The sequence below is a fragment of the Bactrocera dorsalis genome, chromosome 1, assembly GCF_023373825.1.
Source record: "Bactrocera dorsalis isolate Fly_Bdor chromosome 1, ASM2337382v1, whole genome shotgun sequence".
NCBI classification, from domain to species: domain Eukaryota; kingdom Metazoa; phylum Arthropoda; class Insecta; order Diptera; family Tephritidae; genus Bactrocera; species Bactrocera dorsalis.
This window is the reverse complement of record NC_064303.1, coordinates 54,091,690-54,113,658: the sequence shown is the minus strand read 5'-3', so window position 1 is coordinate 54,113,658 and position 21,969 is coordinate 54,091,690. Positions and strand designations below refer to the sequence as shown.

Genomic DNA, 21,969 nt, shown 5'->3' with positions numbered 1-21,969 from the left:
ATCTTCATAGCGGTCTAAGCAGTTTTCGTATTTGGCGTAAGCCGAGGATTTAAAATTTTCAGGTAGATCTGAATCATCAGTTTCTACTATTGCGTCGTATGCAGCTTGGAGGCGTGTCCAAAAATTGTCAATAGATTTATTTTTTAGTTCTAGTACCGATTCAGAGTTGTCCTGAATCGGTGAAGATGCAAATCGAGTGCAGTATTTAATCAAGCTGTCACTCTCCGAAATGAATTTAATATAAGAAATGTCCCTCCCCCTTTTTTGCTTTGTAGCACCTAGCTTAGAGCGTGTAGCTTCAGCAGGTGTACATGGGCTTTTATCGTCATTAATCATTTTCGGAATTCTTAAGAATTCTGCTTCAGATTCTTTTGAATCTGTGTTCATTCAGAAATATTTGAGTTAATAAAATATAAGTATATTTTATTATAATAGAATAAATTTGTTCCCGAAAACTCTTTTTAGTAAATAAGAGCTTTTGTTTCCGAAAATTGGCTTATTAAAATATGTATAACCGAAAACTCTTTTCAATAAATAAGAGCTGTTATTTCCGAAAAAGAATTTAAGCATGCGTTATCGCTTTTATTGCTCGCGTATTTACTTTCTTTTATTTTGTTTTTTTTTTTTTATACCGGAAAAAATATTTTTTATGGTTTTATCCGTATGCCCTTGTATCAGCGCGCACTGAACACAAGGTTAATACCCTTTGTACACACGTGTGGATGTTATGTGCATATAATATGCGTTAAATGAAATATGTGCACTTATGCTTGTTCTTGTTTGACAAGGAACAAGAAAATGCTCGGAAATCGCCAAATTGGACCTTTAATATTTGAATGTATGTACAAAGGTAATTAGTTTGCAACTTTAAATTTTTTCAACCAATGTTGATTTTTTGCACAGTTTATTTAATTTCTCGTATCCTATGTTTATAGGTATACAACATTCGAAAGTTTTGGGCAATAAGCTTGTATAATATTTCGCGCTTATAACGGGTGATTTTTTTGAGGTTAGGATTTTCATGCATTAGTATTTGACAGATCACGTGGGATTTCAGACATGGTGTCAAAGAGAAAGATGCTCAGTATGCTTTGACATTTCATCATGAATAGACTTACTAACGAGCAACGCTTGCAAATCATTGAATTTTATTACCAAAATCAGTGTTCGGTTCGAAATGTGTTTCGCGCGCGTGTTTTGTTCAGCGATGAGGCTCATTTCTGATTGAATGGCTACGTAAATAAGCAAAATTGCCGCATTTGGGGTGAAGAGCAACCAGAAGCCGTTCAAGAACTGCCCATGCATCCCGAAAAATGCACTGTTTGGTGTGGTTTGTACGCTGGTGGAATCATTGGACCGTATTTTTTCAAAGATGCTGTTGGACGCAACGTTACGGTGAATGGCGATCGCTATCGTTCGATGCTAACAAACTTTTTGTTGCCAAAAATGGAAGAACTGAACTTGGTTGACATGTGGTTTCAACAAGATGGCGCTACATGCCACACAGCTCGCGATTCTATGGCCATTTTGAGGGAAAACTTCGGACAACAATTCATCTCAAGAAATGGACCCGTAAGTTGGCCACCAAGATCATGCGATTTAACGCCTTTAGGCTATTTTTTGTGGGGCTACGTCAAGTCTAAAGTCTACAGAAATAAGCCAGCAACTATTCCAGCTTTGGAAGACAACATTTCCGAAGAAATTCGGGCTATTCCGGCCGAAATGCTCGAAAAAGTTGCCCAAAATTGGACTTTCCGAATGGACCACCTAAGACGCAGCCGCGGTCAACATTTAAATGAAATTATCTTCAAAAAGTAAATGTCATGAACCAATCTAACGTTTCAAATAAAGAACCGATGAGATTTTGCAAATTTTATGCGTTTTTTTTTCTAAAAAAAGTTATCAAGCTCTTAAAAAATCACCCTATATATATTTGCGGTAAGAAATATGCGCTAAAAGCGCTACTGTATATATTTATATATATATGTATATGTATGTATTTATCAAAATTTGGATATATATGTATATTTCGTTTGCTGATATGTATGTATGTATGTTTGTATTTGTTCTTTTTATGTTTTCTTCTTATTTCTGCCTTTGCTTACTTCTTTGGAAGCAATCCCTCTCACAGCTTAATAAGCTGAAGCGGTATTGTCCGTATAATTTGCAATTATCCCTCTCACGGCTGAATAATCTGCAGCGGTATTGCATTTGCAAGTATCCCTCTCACAGTTACTAAGCCGAAGCGGTATTGCCAGAATAAATAGCAAGTAAATACTTGAATAAATATAGTTTATATTTTTTTTTATTGTTTTGTGGATTGTGTGTATTGTATACACGAAGGAAATTTTGAGGGCAAAGAACAATAATTTAATTGGTTATATATATATATGTATATTGGGGATACATATATATATATTATTAACCGTATTGTATTGCGTTTATATCGGTACTTGAATTTACCGCCGAGCTTTCACTAACCGTTTTTATTAAACGGATTTAGTGGCTATCAGTTTTTTTTTCTGCTGACCGTTGGTAGCAACGATACATACATACATATATACATATAATGATAAATTAAAAGTGGAATGGATACACTCACTTTATGGTCCCTCAGGGGATTTTGGGGAGTTCTGTTTGTATGTAAATGGGGTTCGTGTGCGCTTCTGCTGTCCTCCTCTTGTTGAGTTGCTTCTTCTCCTCTGCTCCAATGTTGGTGGTTTTGGTTATTAATTGGTTCTTTTTGATTATTAATTGAAAAATTGAAACGATTTTAGATATATTTTGGTTTTTGGTTTGTGTTTCGCGCCCGAACTTTTTTTTTTTTTTTTTTAATTTCGCGCCCTTTTTTTTTTTTTTTTTTTTTTTTAAATTGTTGTTGTGTTTTTGGAGTTATTGATTTTTTGTATTAAATTTCACTTTTTCCTTTTCTTTTGTACTTTTTTCTTTTGTTTTGTACTTTTGTACTTGTGTGCACTTCACTGCGCTTTAGGCTCACCGCACTTTTAATTTTTTTTTTTTTTTTTGTCACTTCGCTTTAAAGGTATGCAATTTTTTTTTTTTTTTTTTTTTTTTTTTTGTCACTTCGATTCAAAGGTATGCAAAATGTTTTTTTTTTTTTTTTCCTTTTCGCCCTATGCGATTATGTTTGTGTTGTATATTATTAGATTTGCGCTTATTATTCACTGATTTTTAAGTCACTTATAATTTCTTTTTTTTTGTTTTTTATAGAACATTTGCACATTTTACCTTTGCTTTGTTGACGAGTTCGCTTTAATCTTTTGCACTGCACTGTTTGAACCAATGTGCCTTTCTGTAGGCTCGAAGGACCAATGTAACTCTTGTGCACTCACCTTTTGGGGTTTTGAAATCACAAAATAAAGTCGCGGAAGGAAATACTACCTAGTTTATCCGTTAATGGGAGTAGATATCAAAACAGCCGTTTATTTTCAATCAAAAAAACCAAACGATTTACACTGGTTATACGTATGGAAAATAGTGAAGATTAATATCGGATAATTGTATTAATAAATTGTATTAGCGGATTAGAAGCGGGACGCGTAGAAGTGATGTCGCACCGATCGTTATTAAGGTCGCAAACGAACTGAACTAGTCGATCCGTTTATCGGTCCTTCCTGGATCCCGTTGGTGCTGAATCGGATGATGTGATGGGTGTTGGTGTACATGTGTGCTGATGTGTGTAGACGTCGGTGTGTAAATGCTCTCACGAGTAGTGTAGGATGTGGGTTGTAAGCGTACTGTGGTGAAAGTTGCGTGTTAGTGATGTAAGTTTGAGTCGATGTGGTGTGATGTGGTGAAGGTTGCGTGTTAGTGATGTTAGTTTTGAAACGATGTGGTGTGGTAATGTGGTGTGTGTGTTGAGGTCGGGGGAGGATGCTCATTTGTACAGTTATATTTTTCGGTTTTCTCTCGAGGAAAACTAAAATTAGTACTCAAAAAGTTTTGAGTTAGCTTTTGCGTTTTCTCTATTTATTAAAAGTCTCTGACGGAAGCTTAAGTTTTAAGTTAGCTTTACACAATTTGTGCTATGAAATGCCGAATACTACTGTAGTCAATAATATGTTTGGAAACGCCCTTATTTGGCATTGATCTGTATATAAAAGAAGTGTCAAAGTTTTTCAGTGAGGTTGTCAATAAACAAATGACGCCCATTAAAAATGGCGAAATTCCGTAATGTAAGTGTGTGCATCGTTGCATAATATCTGTATACAATTTAATTTGTTGGATCCAAATTGTAGATTGTAAATGAAAACTATGAAAGAGGAGTTTATAAATTTGCTCGTATGGCTCTTTTCCTTGAATCTTTGTTAAATGATATTTTTTCTTAATGTTATGCTTTTGATCAGCAAATACCAATTTGCATATTTAATTATTATTTATAGGATTACTATTAAATTTACTAGTAGTGAGCTTACCTATTCCCACGACTTAGCATCTTTCATTGGTATGCATGCAGGGTTCAGTTTTACCCTTAATGTATCTCATAATTTTTTGCAGCGACTTTGTTTTGCCCACATTAGGCGAAATATTTGATGATGTAGCGTACAATGCATGACAAAGACAGTTCGAAAAAACTTTCAATATTGAGAGCTATAAAAATCATCACTGTAAAACGCGCAAAACACGCAGCATTTGAAAAGCAAAAAATTGCATTAAAACCAATATTTCTAAGTAAAATAAAATTACTAATAGTGCGATAACTTACTAAATAACTGTACGAGCATTAAATTTCACCACCAGAATGACAGGAAACGGCTTATGGGCGCCGGTGTAAAAATTGGGACATCTTAAGTGAAATCCTATATCTCAGGAGCTATTTTCTTTTAGTGTGTGAGCTTATGTAAATATTACTATTTTACGGTACGAAAATTGCGAAATCGGCTGACAACCACGATTCTACTCCTACTTTACCAAACTTTTAAATTACTGCATACAAATCATCGTGTAGATCACCTCTTTTCTTAGCCCCTATATATCTTGCATGAATATGTTTGAACTTCCCATTCACTTTATAATAATAATTCAAAAAAAAAAAAAAAATGCAGGAAATCACAGCGATGCTGTGAAGTTCAATTTCAAGTTGTGAAAGTATTCATCAAATATTCGGATGCGCCTAAACTTGGCCCTTTCTTACTTACTTTTTTAATTTTTATTTTATAGGATACAGTGGAAAGATATTGGAATAATCCGTTTTATTTTAATTAATCAATTTTCTTTTATTACGCGATTCATTACCTTTTTGTACTTTTACAGGAAATCGATCATGTTTGCTATTTTACTCTTCTGTTAGAGTATTAATAGGAATGAGTTTTATGCCAGTGTAGCTAAAGGGTGATTTTTTAAGAGCTTGATAACTTTTTTTAAAAAAAAAAACGCATAAAATTTGCAAAATCTCATCGGTTCTTTATTTGAAACGTTAGATTGGTTCATGACATTTACTTTTTGAAGATAATTTCATTTAAATGTTGACCGCGGCTGCGTCTTAGGTGGTCCATTCGGAAAGTCCAATTTTGGGCAACTTTTTCGAGCATTTCGGCCGGAATAGCCCGAATTTCTTCGGAAATGTTGTCTTCCAAAGCTGGAATAGTTGCTGGCTTATTTCTGTGGACTTTAGACTTGACGTAGCCCCACAAAAAATAGTCTAAAGGCGTTAAATCGCATGATCTTGGTGGCCAACTTACGGGTCCATTTCTTGAGATGAATTGTTGTCCGAAGTTTTCCCTCAAAATGGCCATAGAATCGCGAGCTGTGTGGCATGTAGCGCCATCTTGTTGAAACCACATGTCAACCAAGTTCAGTTCTTCCATTTTTGGCAACAAAAAGTTTGTTAGCATCGAACGATAGCGATCGCCATTCACCGTAACGTTGCGTCCAACAGCATCTTTGAAAAAATACGGTCCAATGATTCCACCAGCGTACAAACCACACCAAACAGTGCATTTTTCGGGATGCATGGGCAGTTCTTGAACGGCTTCTGGTTGCTCTTCACCCCAAATGCGGCAATTTTGCTTATTTACGTAGCCATTCAACCAGAAATGAGCCTCATCGCTGAACAAAACACGCGCGCGAAACACATTTCGAACCGAACACTGATTTTGGTAATAAAATTCAATGATTTGCAAGCGTTGCTCGTTAGTAAGTCTATTCATGATAAAATGTCAAAGCATACTGAGCATCTTTCTCTTTGACACCATGTCTGAAATCCCACGTGATCTGTCAAATACTAATGCATGAAAATCCTAACCTCAAAAAAATCACCCGTTATAATAATAGCATAAAGAAATCTAAAAAACTGTGCAACATATTTGTTATTAAAACTCAAGCCTTAATAGTTATAATCTATTACCTGAATCTATAATACTGTAAACACAAAGGAGGCGACAGACTTCAAGCGACATCTACGTAGACGGCATATTGCGTAGACGGAAAAGTCTTTTAACTTACTTTTCTTTATATTTATAATAATAAATAAATAAATATGTACTATTTATTTCTGCCAATTTTTTGTTAGAGACATTATTCCATCAGTGAAATCGATTTTCCAGAACGAAAGCGAGATCCATTGTTATGCTACACGAGCTGAACAGCATCGTTTCCGTAAACTTCACAAATTTCTTTGGTGCCTTGAGTAGCATTCTTTCCTGTTTTATGCAAAAAATTCAAAATACAGTGAATTTCTTCATTATTTTCACTAATTTTTAACAGTTGTAACTTTTTTTCAACTTCTCCGAATTTAACTTTATTGGTTAAATGAAGCTTAAAATTTCTCTTTTCCACTTCACTTTTTCTTGGTGCACCGGAACAACAACAAACACACGCAGAAAATTATTTGCAAAGGCTGTAAAATATGTTAGACCAAAACCCACGTAAAAAAAATAATTGCAACCCTGTGCTAGCTGTCATTTTACTTAAATACATATTTTGACGCTAAATTGTTGAGGAAGGTAAATCTTAAATAGATTTTATAAATTAAGTATATTTAAATTATAAAGATTTGTTACAGTTTTTTTGTTAAGAATGAATGCAGAAGGTGCGCAAAACACCTTTGAAGCACGTCTATTGGCGTTGAAGACCTCCTTCAACCAAATTATTCAAAAACTATACGAAATATCAGTTAACATGGCTGCAACAATGAACCAACGTCGTGGTTCAAGCGCCGAACGCGTCGGCGAACGAAGCAGAAGTCGTCTACGTGAAAACGCAAAAGTATGTTACTACCATATTCGATTTGGTGCAGCATCGAGGAAATGTCAAGCTCCATGCGAATTCAACAAACCTACGGACGGCACGCAGGGAAACTAATCCCGCTGCCGTCTATCGATGCAACTGATGGCAGCGTAGAACAAGACATCAGCATCAAAGAATGAAGACTGCACATTTTTGATAGCGAAAACCGGTTCTGTCATCTCAATTGTACCACTGAACATAATTCATAAACGCTGAACACTTACTCCTGATAGCCTTCAGCTTTTTGCAGCAAATGTCTCAACCATTCAAACTTTTGGTACGAGAAATCTATCACTAAGTTTGCGCTTACGGAGGAGTTTCACATGGAACTTTGTAGTAGCGAACGTAAAATCACCTATCATAGGAGCAGACTTTCTGGTACACTTTGGCCTTCTGATAGACCTCAGAGCAAAGTGTCTGGTTGATTCACAAACAACCCTTACCACAAAAGGAACAGTTCGGCAGGCTGAAATGCACAGCATATCAACAATAAGCCCCTCATCTAAATTTCAAGACCTCATTAAGCAGCATGTTGAGTTGACAACGTCTAATATTTACACCTTACCAACATCAATGGACGTCAATCACCAAATTGTAACAGATTGCCGACCTATTGCAGAGCCACTTCGCCGTTACTCCGGAGAAAAACGAAATGTCTTCAAAAGCGAATTCAATGAACTGTTGCAACTAGGTATAATTCGTACATCAAGCAGTCCTTGGGCAAGCCCAGTTCACCTAGTGAAAAAAAACTGGTGGATGGCGAGCCGGCGGCGACTATCGCTCCCTAAACGCCCACACGAACTCAGATAGCTATCCGATACCGCACCTCGATAGCATAGAGTCGACTGCTTACATTGTAAAGCAGTTTTTTCCAAACAGATATAAAAAAAGCTTATTACAATATACGCATGTGCGAAAAAAACATAGCGAAAGCAGCAGTGCGAACGCCAATTGGACTTTTTGAGTTTGTCGTTATGCCATTTGGGCATAAAAATGCCACCAAACGTTCCAAAGATACATAGACATCACATTCAGAAATATCGACTTTGTTTTCTGTTACCTAGATGACATTCTCATATTTTCAGAAAATGAAAAAGAACAGCACAAGCATGTCCAGTTGGTGCTGCAGAAACTTAAAGAGGCAAAACTATGTGCCAACTTATCCAAGTGTGAGTTTTGCGCCAGCGAACTAAACTTCCTAGGATACCACATCTCAGCGGAAGGTATACAGCCACCGAAAGAAAGAGTAGAAGCAATGTGTCAATATCCAAAACCGAATACAATTGTTGAACTCCGCCGGTTTCTAGGAATGGTAAATTTCTACAGGAAACATATTCCTAACGCCGCACAAATTCAAGCACCTCTACATAACCTTTTCAAAGACTCGAAAAAAATGACAAACGAAAAATCGATTGGGATGCAGAGCTTAAAAAAGCATTCAGCGACTGCAGAACCAGTTTGGCTACACAAACATTGTGAAATTTTCCGGTACCAAATGCGCCGTTTGCATTAACAACAGATGCGTCGGAGACTGCAGCTGGAGCACACCTGGAACAAGAAGTGAATGAGGCATTCTTCTCAACCAAGCTAAAAAATGCGCAAAAGAATTACTCTGCGAATGACCGTGAGCTTTTGGCAATATACTTAGCCATTAAACATTTTCGTCCAACACTTGATGGTCGCAAATTCGTCATTCGCACCGATCATAAGCCTTTAACGTATGCATTCCGTCAAAAAGCAGACAAAGGTCACCACGGCAGGTAAGGCATTTTAATTATATTGCACAATTTTCAACGGAAATCGTCTTTCTGTCTGGTAAAAATAATGAGGTAGCAGACGCACTCTTTAGAATATGCCAAATTGATGTGCCCATAGTAGTCACAATGGATGAAATAGAAGAAGAACAGCAGAAAGATTCAAAGTTAGAACAAATAGTCATAAAAAATAACACTAGCTTAGATTTACAGAAGCTTAAACTTCCATCTGGCAATACAATATACTGCGATACATAAAATGAAATGGTTCGGCCGTACGTTCCAGTTAGGCTTCGTAACAAAATATTTCAACACATTCACAATTTCTCACACCCTGCTACAAGTACCCTACCCGTTGGTAGGTCTTGGATCCTACGGGATCAGACATCCCAGCTGAGCTCTAAGCTACCGGGGGGGTCGGCAGGTCGCGGATAGCCGGACGGCCTGTAGTAGCAGGTTAGTTGCGAAATAAGTTACAACGAATAAGCAATCCCCGACGATGAGCGGCAGGAGTGGAGGATGCGGTATAAAAGCCAGCCAAGCCGATGAAACTCCTGTGACAGAGGCGAATAGTTACCGCCTCTCTAATATATGTGACCGATCGAAACCCAGGCGCGACGGACTCACAGTGAGCGGCTTCCTGGTCAGCGTCTGTACACCATGTTAGGTGCGGCTGCGAATATGACCGGTCCATACCGGGGCGCACTGGGAGTCCCACGAAGCACCATCAGCTGTTTCCCACTGATGGTGTGAAAAGGGTGATGTGAGCTTGCTCTTCCGAAGTGTTAGCCACGATGTGTATCAGTAACCAGCCCCTTCGGGCCTTGGTCAGGAAGTGTCCATTGGGCGCAGAAGTAGTAGTCTGCGTTGCTCCGGGCGAGCGCCGGTTCGTCCGCGTATTCCGGGACCGGTAAAGCGAAGGACAGGCCTCAGGGAACTGGGGTAGGGGCATCGTCCCCGAGGGTACTCCCGTTCCTGTCTATTTCGGCCCGCCCCCCTGCACACGATGCGCTGGTAAAACTGATTTATGGAGAAAACAAAGGAAAAAATTAACAACGACAACAACAATAGCAGCAACAAAAATGTGGAGTACCCAGAGATGGATCCCTTTAAGAAGGCTTCGCGATTGGCCAGATCGCCTGTAAAAGTGCTATCGGTGGATAGACCTGCGCGAGCCAAATCTTCACCTCCGGCGCTGCAGGAAAATACGCCGTCATTAATGGGAGGACTACGCGAACGAGATCACATGACGGAATTAGGAGAAATGATACAGAAGTTAGCTGTTATGATGCACCCACCACAGCGCACCATCAACAACCCCATGCGGGAGCTACTTAGTTCTATCGCGAAGCTCCACGCATGTGCCAAGGAGAAGCACGCCCGACTGGGTGAATTAAAGCGTAAGGTGCCAAGCCATACAAAGGTTGTTGAAATAACACCTAAAAGGCCACGTGACGGCAAGCAAATGGGGAGAAGAACGCCCCCAAAAAAAACCAAAACCGCCCATGAAGTGCTATCGATGAGAACGATAGTCGATCTAACAAGTGAGGACAAAGGTAGCTATCCTAAAGATATTAAAACGAAACCGGCCACAGACGAAGAATGGGTCACGGTCCAGAGTAGAACACAGAAAAAAAAGATTAAAAAGAATGCAAACACGACACAACGTCTCCGACCTGATGCTATCGTGATTGCAAAAGTTGGTGAAATGACATACGCAGACATACTTCGAACAGTCAAAACAAATGGGACACTGCAAGAACTTGGAAAAAATGTGACGAGAGTAAAAAAGACAGCCAAAGGAGAGATTCTACTTGAACTAAAGAAGGAGCAAACAGGAAGCACTGAAGAATACAAAGAAGAGATAAGCAGGATATTGGGCGACCAGGCACAAATCAAAACATTGAAGCAAGAAACCACAGTGGAGTTGCGGGACCTGGACGATATTACCACAAAGGATGACATAGCGGAAGCAATACGAGCAGAAATTAAAGAACTTGGCCTCTTCAATGTATCAGCAATAAAAAGCATCAGAGCGGCCTACGCAGGCACCCAGATAGCAGTGATAAGTCTTCCTGCGCAAGAAGCAAAATATTTGCTACAGGCCCAGAAGATTAAGATCGGTTGGACAGTCTGCAGGATATGGGAGAAAGCTCAACTGAAGAAGTGCTTTAGGTGTCTCGAATATGGACATATGGCGAAGGCGTGCATATGGAAGACAGGAGCAAGTGCTGTATCAAGTGCGGAGAAGAGGGTCACTTTGCGAAATCCTGCACTAATAACCCTTTCTGCATTGCGTGCAAAAAGAATGGAAAAGCGAACACCGAACACCAAATAGGGAGCCGAAAATGTCCCATTTACATAGCAGCGTGCAGTAAAAACATAAGGTGAAGATCCTGCAAATAAACCTGAACCACTGTAAGGCGGCTCAGGAGCTATTAACGCAAACGGTACACGAATACAGTATTGACGTAGCAATAATTTGTGAACAATACAAAAATAAAACGACTGACAAGTGGATCTCAGATACCACAAAAAAGGTAGCAATATGGGCATGTGGAGACAAAACGTTCCAGCACAAACCATTAACGGATAGGGCCTACTACGCAAGAGCGAAAATATATGGGATCAATTTCTACAGCTGCTATATACCGCCAAGTATCCCACTTGACGAATATGAAAAAATACTTGACGAACTCGTGAAAGATGCAATGACAACTACCCAAAACATCATTGCGGGGGACTTCAATGCCTGGGCGATAGAATGGGGAAGCAAAGCCACTAACCCGAGAGGAAGGGCACTGCTTAAAGCCTTCGCGGTGCTAGACGCTGTCCTGCTGAATACAGGAACAAAGAACACCTTCGAAAAGAATGGACGTGGCTCCATTATTGACGTATCCTTTGCTAGCAGAGCATTAATTCGTTCAACTGACTGGCGGGTAAGCGACACATATACCCAGAGTGATCATCAGGCTATATTAATAAGCATTAACAAACCCATACAAGATCTACGCAGAACCACTTGTCGCCAAAGAGTGCAGTCCAAAGGATGGAGGATCGAAGCACTTGACGAGGAACTTTTCCGATTTATGCTCGACGATACCCTGAAAGAAGATATTGACGTAGAACTCCAAGCCAAATTGCTGGTAGAACACATATCCAAAGCCTGTGATGCCGCTATGTCCAGAAGGAAGCAAACAGCCCATAGAAAGCCGGTATACTGGTGGAACAGTGAAATTGCTTTATTGAGAAGCGAGTGCCACAAAGCGAGGCGCCTATTTCAACGTTGCATAGGCAGCGACAATGTTACGAGGATGAGAGAAATTTTCAAAGAAAAGCGCAGGGCCCTCAAGAAAGCGATAAAGGCAAGCAAAACTTCTTGCTTCAAGATGTTATGCGAAAAAGTAGATGAAAACCCATGGGGAGAAGCGTACAAGATAGTGATGGGAAGGATAGGAGGAGGCAAGGGGCAAGCACCGACCTGTCCCTCATTGCTAAGAAATGTGGTAGAGACGCTATTTCCTAAGAAAAGCCAAGAAGGTGGAAGCTTATCTCTCGAAAAAGCAGAGCCCACAGATGCAGCACCAGTGAATGTGCTCGAAGTGCTACAAGCGGCTGAACGGTTCGGCAACTCCAAAGTACCAGGCCTGGAATCCCAAACAAGGTCCTAAAACTCACGGTGAAATATAAACCAAAACCATTTGTGGAGCTATTTACGCGATGCCTACGTGACGGAATATTCCCCAAAATATGGAAAAGGCAACGTCTAGTGCTATTGCAGAAAGCAAATAAACCAGCAAGGGAACCGAGCTCCTACCGTCCACTTTGCATGATCGACACAATGGGAAAAATGCTGGAGTGGACTATCTGTGTCCGACTAGAAAGTTACCTGGAAGGGGAGGCCTGCAGCCTATCAAATAACCAATACGGCTTTCGCAAAAAACGCTCAACTGTTGACGCAATTAAGAAGCTCACAGGTATTGCGGAAAAGGCCATAGAAGGAAAAAGATGGATGTACGGCAATAAACAATACTGCGCGGTCGTAACGCTCGATGTGAAAAACGCATTTAATTCGGCGTACTGGCCCCACATACTGCGTGCGTTACAGGCGAAAAAAATACTAAGTTACTTGTTGAGCATCATACAGAGCTATTTGTCCGATAGGCTACTGCTCTACGACTCAGACGAAGATCCAAAAGAGTATACGGTAACTGGTGGTGTGCTACAAGGCTCCGTACTGGGTCCACTCTTATGGAATGTCCTGTATGATGGAATATTACGCCTCCCGCTGCCTAAGGAAGTACATATTATCGGATACGCCGATGATATAGCGGTAACCATAGTGGCCAAAGAACTCCATCATATTCAAAGGATATGTAGTGAGACGGTAGCAAAAATAAAACTCTGGCTAAACAGTTCAAAACTCCAACTCGCGGAACAAAAAACGGAAGCAGTGCTTATTTCGAGCAGAAAAAAACTAGAGAATACCACTCTCAACATTGACGGACACAGCATTACAACACGATCAGCACTAAAGTACCTTGGTGTAATGATCGACGCGAGACTTAGCTACAAAACACACATTGAGAAAGCCTGCGAAAAAACTGCCAGAGTAAATGCGGCCCTAACCAGAATTATGGCCAACATAGGAGGTCCAAGACAAAGTAGCAGAGCACTTCTGGCCAAGGTTAACCAGTCAATTGTGATGTACGCCGCACCTGTATGGGGACCTGCGCTTATGCAAAAAACCTATGCCAGAATGGCACAATCAGTGTTTCGGCTAAGAGCAATTAGAACTATTAGCGCATTCCGCACGGTATCTCATGAAGCCGCTAGCATTATATCTGAGATAATGCCGCCAGATATAATGGCTCGAGAACTGAAGCGGATCTATGACAAAAGCAAAAGTATAGGCAGAAAGCTGACAACGGCAGAGCGAAAAGCGGAAAGACAAGAAAGCATGGAGGAATGGCAAAATCGCTGGAACACAGCAACAAAGGGAATATGGACGCACCGATTAATCGGGAAAGTACAAGAATGGGTGGAACGAAAGCATGGCGAGACAGACTTTTACATGACGCAGTTTCTGACAGGACACGGATGCTTCAGAGAGTACCTGCATAGGTATGGTCATGACAATGGTGTTACTTGCTCTTTCTGTGGTAACAGTAGCGAAAATGCGGAGCATGTATTTTTCTACTGCCCGAGATTTACGTCAGAGCGCCAGGCCCTGGAGATAGAAGTGGCAGGCCGAGTAACACCTGATAACATAGTAAAGCATATGCTGCAAAACAGACGAGTATGGCATGCCATGGAGAGGACGACAGCTCTGATACTGCAAGAGCTGAGAATAGCCGAACACCAAAGAAGCAGTGAAGCTAGAGCCGCAAACAGCGAGCTAATGACGTGAGCCAGTAGGCTTCGCTGGTCCTGCGATGTAATGCCTAGCGGCGGTCCCGCAGGACCTTTCCATAAAGCTACAGATGACGGAGTTAAGGGTTTAGTACGTAGGCGTACTGTTCCGCAAGTCCAATACAGTAAGATATTACTTATTAGGCGTGGTCCCGAATGAGATGCACCTTTAGCGAGCAGTACGAATCGTGCATACTGCATACAACTAAGTATCAGTATCTATGAAAGATTCCCCCTCCGAAAACAAAAAAAAAAAAAACACCCTGCTACAAGATCAACTTTAAAACAAATTAGAAGCAAATACATTTGGTTGTCAATGAACTAGTGATGGGCGATATTGTGACTTTTAAGGAACACTGTTACTTGTGACTGTGACTTTGTAGTAGCAGTGGTTTTAAACTGTGACTGTGACTAGAATAAAAATTGTAACAGACATAGGCCAATAAAGTAGAACAAAATTGTTTCCTTTTTTCATTTAGGTACAATGTTCATATTTATTAGAATAAACAGAAATTAACATAGTAAATTCATTTTTAGAAAATCACCAAATACAAAGTAAATACATACTTATATACATAATAGATAAAATTAAATAGTGTTAAAAATATTTACATTAAATGGAAGAAAGCCAAAATATTATGTTTGTAAATATTTTCCATTTGTGATCAAAAACAAGAATATTTCAATATTCCTTTCGCTTAATCTTGACCGGCGACCACATACAATTTGCCTGACTTTACTACAGCATTGAGGTTTCTGTAATCAATTTAATTTATACATAAATATTACCCGTTTAAAGGTAAATTAACTTTTTATATGTTAACCAATTCTACTTATCTAAAATTGAAGAAAATTTATAGCTTTAATGAATATGAACTCATCACAGTCGCCATTTTTTATATTCCACGGTGAATGCTATTTTGTCACAGTCGCAATTTTTAATGTGATACTGTGATTGCTAATTTGTTCGTTAATTCCTGTCACTGCTACTTTAGGAAACTTGTCACAGCTGTGACCAGTGATTTTTAAGTAGCAGTGACAAAGTCACAGGTACTCAAATATTTGTCATCTCTACAATGAACAAGGACGTAATAGAAATGATTCGTTCTTGTATCAGTTGCCAACGATCAAAAATACAAAAGCACAATCATCTAGCGCCTAAGCCGTTCAAACAAACTGATCAACGTTTCGACCATGTCCACCTTGATATTATCATTCTTCCAGAGCATGAGGGATACAGATATTGTTTAACCATGATAGACAGATTCACACGTTGGCCGGAACTGGTTCCGTTAAAAGATATTTCGGCCAACACGATAACGACAAGCTTTTATTCAGAATGGATCTCACGTTTCGGTTCCCCGAAGACCATAACAACAGATCAGGGCTCCTAGTTTGAGTCCGCAATATTCCAAGCATTGACAAAAATGGTTGGCGCACGTACGTACATCAGCTTACCATCCGGCGTCCAACGGCATGATTGAGAGATGGCATCGTACGCTAAAAGCTTCACTCATGTGCAATCGACAAGCTCCATGGCCACTTCTCCTTCCAACAGTAATGTTAGGACTTCGCTGTTCCCATAAAGAAGTCATTGGAGCATCCCCAGCAGAAATGCTGTATGGCACCAATCTTCGTTTACTCGGCGAATTCTTTGATTGCGGGGATGGATCATATAATCCACAGGAGTTCATATCCAAGTTTCGTGAGTACATACAGCAGCTAAAACCAAGTTCACCGGTACACCACAATTCAACACGATTTTTCATCAATAAAAATCTACACAATTGTAGTCATGTGTTCATCCGCTCGGATCATGTGAGAAAATCACTAGAGCCTCCTTACACGGGTCCGTTCGAAGTTGTGGAACGCATTTCAGACTGACTGTATGCAATTAACAACGCAATACACAACATATCTGTGGAGAGATTAAAACCAGCATTCTTTCCCAGAAGTGACGAGTTACCAAATACAGCGCTGCGAACCTACAAAAAAAGAAATGTAACATTTGCAGATAATTCTAAATCGTGATTAAATTACTAGGAAGGGAGTAGCAACCTAATTTAAATATACTATTTTTAGTTACGTTTCTCGAGCAGTCTGGCAACCTTTTTTTTATGTAAAAAGTCCAACTGAACTAATTTACAGGAGAAAATAAAAGAAAAGAAGTAAAAAAGAAACAAAATATTGTGTTGAGCGTTTTTCTAAAAAATTGAGATAAAAAGAAAAATACAGAAGTGTGGAAAAGAGCACTACAGATATACGACTGCAACGACATCTATTGACAAAATACAAAAAGACTTGTTCGACTATCCAATACTAAAATGCACACATTCTTATGTACATAGTTATTTAGACAGCTGTACGACTACGCGAAAGCAGGTTCTCAGTTAGGTAGGAGTTCGAACTAGTCGAATAATGCGAATAATTTGAGCAATTCGAAATATTCGAAGAAGTAAAATCTTAAATAGATTATTCTATTGCAGTAATAGAACAAAATTAAAGAAAATAGAACAATAGTTTAATTCAAATTGATTTAGACATTTATTAACAACATTTTGAAACGTCTCTATTAAAATACTTATTTCTAAGTAGTCCGTTTGTTCACGTGTTTTAATGGAACAACGTTCATCTATTTAAAATTTCTATATCATAATATTCAATTAAACATAACGAATTAAATTTTTATTCAAAAATAACAACCGATATTCCCTGAAGTCCTGGACAGAGTTGACCGGGACTCTAAGTAAAGCAACTGAAATAAATCTTAAGCGTTTTTAAGATTAAGGTTGAAATTAGACTCACTAAGGTTCGCAACTAAAAGCAAATTGCCTATGCTAACTCGGTTTTAAAAAATTCCTAATCTAACGGCTTAGACTAGAGGTAAGTATGTATAAAAAAAGGGGTAAGTATGTAGTTTTAATTCAATTCAGCAATCTTAAGTTCATGGTAATAGATTATTCTAATACATAGGTAGTAGATGATGGTTATGGTTATATACTAAAAAATTGTAAGTATTTTACATGATGTAAAACATTTTATAATGTATTCAAATATTTCAACAAATTTATTTCTTAAAAAAATATTTTTTGATTTATAAAGTCGCATGACGCAACACCGGCCACCTTGACAGGATCATGATCCTTCAACTTCGACAGCCAGCAGGGCGAGCTTGTGAATAGGGCGCTTAATGGTGCCTGCTTGGTTGCCACGTCTGCCACTCGTACCTTTCCGCCTCGTCCTTCTACGGTTGTGGCGATTCGTCCTAGTGCCCACTGCTGCGGTGTCATGTTGCCTTCGTGGACGAGGACGAGATCGCCGGGCTGCAGGTTGCGTTTCGGGAAGTTGCGCTCCTGAAGACTGGTAATGCACGTTTTGGACCACTGTCGCCAAAACTGTTGCTTGAGACAGCAAACAAGTTGCCATCTCTCGCAATCACGCATTGGGTCCGCTGACACTTGCGCCAGTGGTAAGGCTCGGAGGGAGCACCCTATTAGTAGGTGTGCTGGAGTCAATGCTTCGCCGTCGTTGGGATCCTGGCTCAACGGTGCGAGGGGCCGCGAGTTGAGGATGACCTCCACTTCGGCCAGCAGTGTTCCTAGCTCTTCGGCGGTGAGCAGCACGTTGCCCATTGCGCGCACGGCGAAGTGTTTGGGGCGAGAATAAAGGAATTAGTTGCTAAGTCAGAAACTAATTCTAAGTGTACTGCTTTAGACGTGAAACAAACGAAAACTGCGATATAGGTTTTTTCGAGTGGTCGACCGCGTATTTTTAATGTAGTATAAATTGGACCACAAAAATCTACGCCACATATAAGAAAGGGTCGCAGCGCTCGAAGTCTTTCAACTGGCAAGTTTCCCATGATTTGGGTTTGCAACTTCGGCTTATAATGAAAACAGTGTGTATAGTTTCTTACGGTTCTACTGCATGCCTCTCTTGCATTAATCACCCATATGCGTTCTCGAAGGAGCGCAACCAACGCTTTTGCCCCTGCGTGGTGATTTCGAAAATGCAGGAACCGTAAATAACTGATAATTGAAGTGCAAATTCTTATTTAGTAATAATGGGAATTTGGCATCGTATGGGAGAGCTGCATTTAAAAGGCGACCTCATACTCGGATTAATTTGAATGAAAGCGACATATCCGAGTACTCATGCAAAAACGTATTGAGTTTTTGCAAGTTTGCGGGTAGCGTGGTGCCTTTCGTCAGTTTTTGGATTTCATTCGCAAATTCCGAATGTTGCATCACCTGAACAATATTCAAAAAACTCAAGTGGAATTCGTAAAATGTCAGGTCCCTTCCCTCCGTAGGCATTTTTGGTCGTCTAATCGACCGTAATAGATAGGCAACCACACGAAGCAATTTTCGATGAGAAGAGAATTTGTCGATAAGGTTCAATAGTGAATTCTCTTTACATTTATGGCTAGTGTGAAAATATTTTTCTTCCTCTCTAATGCTTCATCGTCTGGGGAGAGCTGGAAGTGACTGTTAATTGGCCATAAAGCGGGCACTTCTAGGAGGAACTGTGGACCGCCAAACCATATTGAATTATTCAATTCATACACGTTGCAACCTCGAGACACTTGATCCGCAGGATTTTGTTTTGTTGGCACATGTCGCCAATTTATATTGTCAGTCAATACTTGGATTTCAGACACTCTATTTGCAACAAAGGTTTGTAATGAAGATGGATTCGTCTTTACCCAATGCAATACGATTTAAGAGTCTGTCCGAAATATAAATTTTTCAAATTGTCGAATCAACATTGGCGCAATTCGTGACCATAATTTGGCAAGAAGATGTGCTGCCGAGAGCTCAAGACGCGGAAGGGACTTGGTCTTCAGCGGAGCCACTCTAGGCTTTGCAGCAAGCAGTGTACATTTGACACCACTAGCAGATTGGCTTCGTATGTATATGCAGCATCCGTACGCTCTTATTGAAGCGTCGGAGAAGCCATGTATTTGGTAGATAGCACTCGACTCTAGATTCACGTATCGATGAATGCTAATTGATGATAGCTGCAGTAGGTTGGCTTCGAAATTCTGCCAGCTAGTATCAAGGCGCAATGGAATCGACTCATCCCAATCTAGTTTTTGGATCCAACGCTCTTGCAATAAGTTTTTTGCTTTGGTAACTAGTGGAGCTAATAATCCAAGAGGATCGAAAAGGCGAGCAGAGACTGATAGTATGTTTCGTTTAGTAGCTCGCAGATCATGAAAATTGGCATCCAAAACAAATCGAAACAAATACCCTTTCGGCAACCAATTGATTCCTAGTGTTTTAGTTGCGTTTTTGTCATTCAAACTTCATGACTTTTCAGTACAATTACTGTCGAAAAATTTAGGGTGGTTCGAAAACCACTTCGTTAAGGTGAATCCGGCCGAGTTTAATATTTTAATTACTTCACTTCTTATAAGATCTAGAGACTCAAAATTTCCAGATCCTGTTAATAAGTCATCAACCTAAAAGTCTCTTTTAATGGCCAATGAACCGAGTGGGTATTTAGTTGTATTAGCATAGCTGACCATTTGTAAACACCAAGTTGGAAGAAATGGTGCAGGCGCAGTGCCGTAAGTGACGGTGTTAAGTCGAAAAATCTGAATTTGCTGTGAGGGATGCTCTCTATACACAATGAGCTGACAGTTTCTGTCTTCTTCATGTATGATTATTTGGCGGTACATTTTTGTAATGTCTGCCGTTAAAGCGTACTTATGTAAACGAAAACGAAGAAGAGTTGAGTGCAATTCTTCTTGGGTGGTTGGGCCTACCATTAAAAGTTCATTTAATGAAATTTGAGAAGAAGTACGACTCGACGCATCAAAGACAACTCGTAATTTTGTTGTTGTGTTTTCGGGCCCCGAAACACACTGATGCGGAATGAAATAGTGTGGTCCACTCGGGATCTTATTATTCGTTTGGCTCATGTGACGCAGCGCTTTATACTCATTCATGAAGTCCAGATACATTTTGCGAAGTTCTGAATCTTTCAATGTTTTCCTCTCCAGAGCCTGAAATCGCCGAACTGCGGAGTGATCGAGTAACTTACGGTCAGCCTTACAGGGCATTCTGACTTGAAGCCTTCCTGGAGGTAATACTTCGGTTGTATTGACGAAAAACTGTTCACACTTATTTAGGTCAGGTGTGAATTTGTTGCCACTTGTTTCTGAAGGAAGTTCCTCCAAAGCCCAGAATGTTTGGACTTGTGAATCTATTGACGTTAAGTCTCCTTCAGTTTGGCATAATGGCATAATGTGCTGTGCAAAAGAGTTTTCTGTAGCGTTGGTTGATTAGGGCCACTTTTAACCAACGTTAGGGCCAACCGCTAACAAATCGAAAAAGGATTCTGCTCCTAATAACATATCGATCTTTTGAGATTTTTGGAATTCTGGAGCCGCCAATTTAATATTGTGCGGAATTTTTCAACCATTAATATTAATGGTATGGTCTGAATGATTAGCCGAAATACATCGCGTAATCCAGAGTTCCGCCGAAAACTCATAATTGTTTACGCGCGACTTAACAAATGCGCTTAATTTGGCCCCGACTTTTGTACTTGAATTTCCAATCCCTATAATATTTAATGTCCTATTTTGGGGTCGAATCCGCAGTTTTTGGGCCAAATCCTCCGTCATGAAGTTGACTTGACTTCCTGAGTCTAGCAAGACTCTTGCGGGCAGGTACTCTCCACAGCTTGATCTCACCAGAATAACTGCTGTTGCCAACATTACCCGATCAGGCACACTTATTGTATGCATTGCGTGTGTAGTAGTTGTTGGATGCGGATGAGATTCAGCAGAGAATGATACAGGATACTGGTGCAGTAATGTGTGGTGGGACCGATTACACACGCGACATCGATCCGTTCTGCATTTAGATACTGTATGTCCCTTACGCAAACAATTTATGCAAAAGGGCTCTCTGTTGAACAGAGAGAGTTTTAAAAGTGGGGCAAGCTGTTAAATAGTGGTCCTTCGATTTACACTGCTGACATGTCGGCTGCTCTGTATTCGCTGCAACTAAAGCGGACTTCGTTCCATTCATGTGAGGCTGTTTCACGTGGTTCGCGCTGGCTGCTGCTGTGGGTCTCGTCCTCGAAGATGATGCGGCTTCAGCTGATAGGTGCTGGTTAGGGTGGGTCGATTCCGGACTTTTTTCGATTCGGGATTTCTAATAGTGCGGAAAAGTTGCCTTAGTACTTCCTGATTCCATTGCAACTTTTTGTTTTGAGATCGGATTGCACCTTCAACTCCAACTCCGGCCTTGAAATTTCGGAAATTCGCCTAAAATCGTGAAATTGTCTACCTAGCGCCTGAAATACGCATCTCATGCCACAATATATTTGTCACGCCATTTCCTACCGAAATGGTATATGTGATCATGGCCGTAGGACGAACCGTTCCCGAGATACGAGCGAAAAGGCGGCGCGCCACCGCGCAAGGTCAAAATTGTTGCAGCTCTCAGCTAACCTGTATTGGTCACCCAGAACCCACCGCGTGGAGGTGGCTGCTCTTCGGGTTCCTCCCAAGCCCAACCCAACTAACCAACCATATGTC

General features: G+C 40.1%; 1 protein-coding gene across 15 annotated transcripts in view; it reads right to left on the bottom strand.

Annotated features, from left to right (window-relative positions):
* The window catches only part of LOC105233578 (FERM domain-containing protein 5), a 753,696-nt gene that overhangs the window by 540,578 nt on the left and 191,149 nt on the right, over window positions 1-21,969 (bottom strand). The window contains exon 6 of one of the 15 annotated variants that reach the window (XM_049462609.1): window positions 14,873-16,399. The exons of the other annotated variants lie outside the window; for them this stretch is intronic. Within the exon in view, the coding sequence (XP_049318566.1) occupies window positions 16,256-16,399 (144 nt within the window). The 3' untranslated portion in view covers window positions 14,873-16,255. Of the gene's footprint in view, window positions 1-14,872; window positions 16,400-21,969 lie in introns of those variants that run through there. 15 annotated transcript variants of the gene reach the window in all.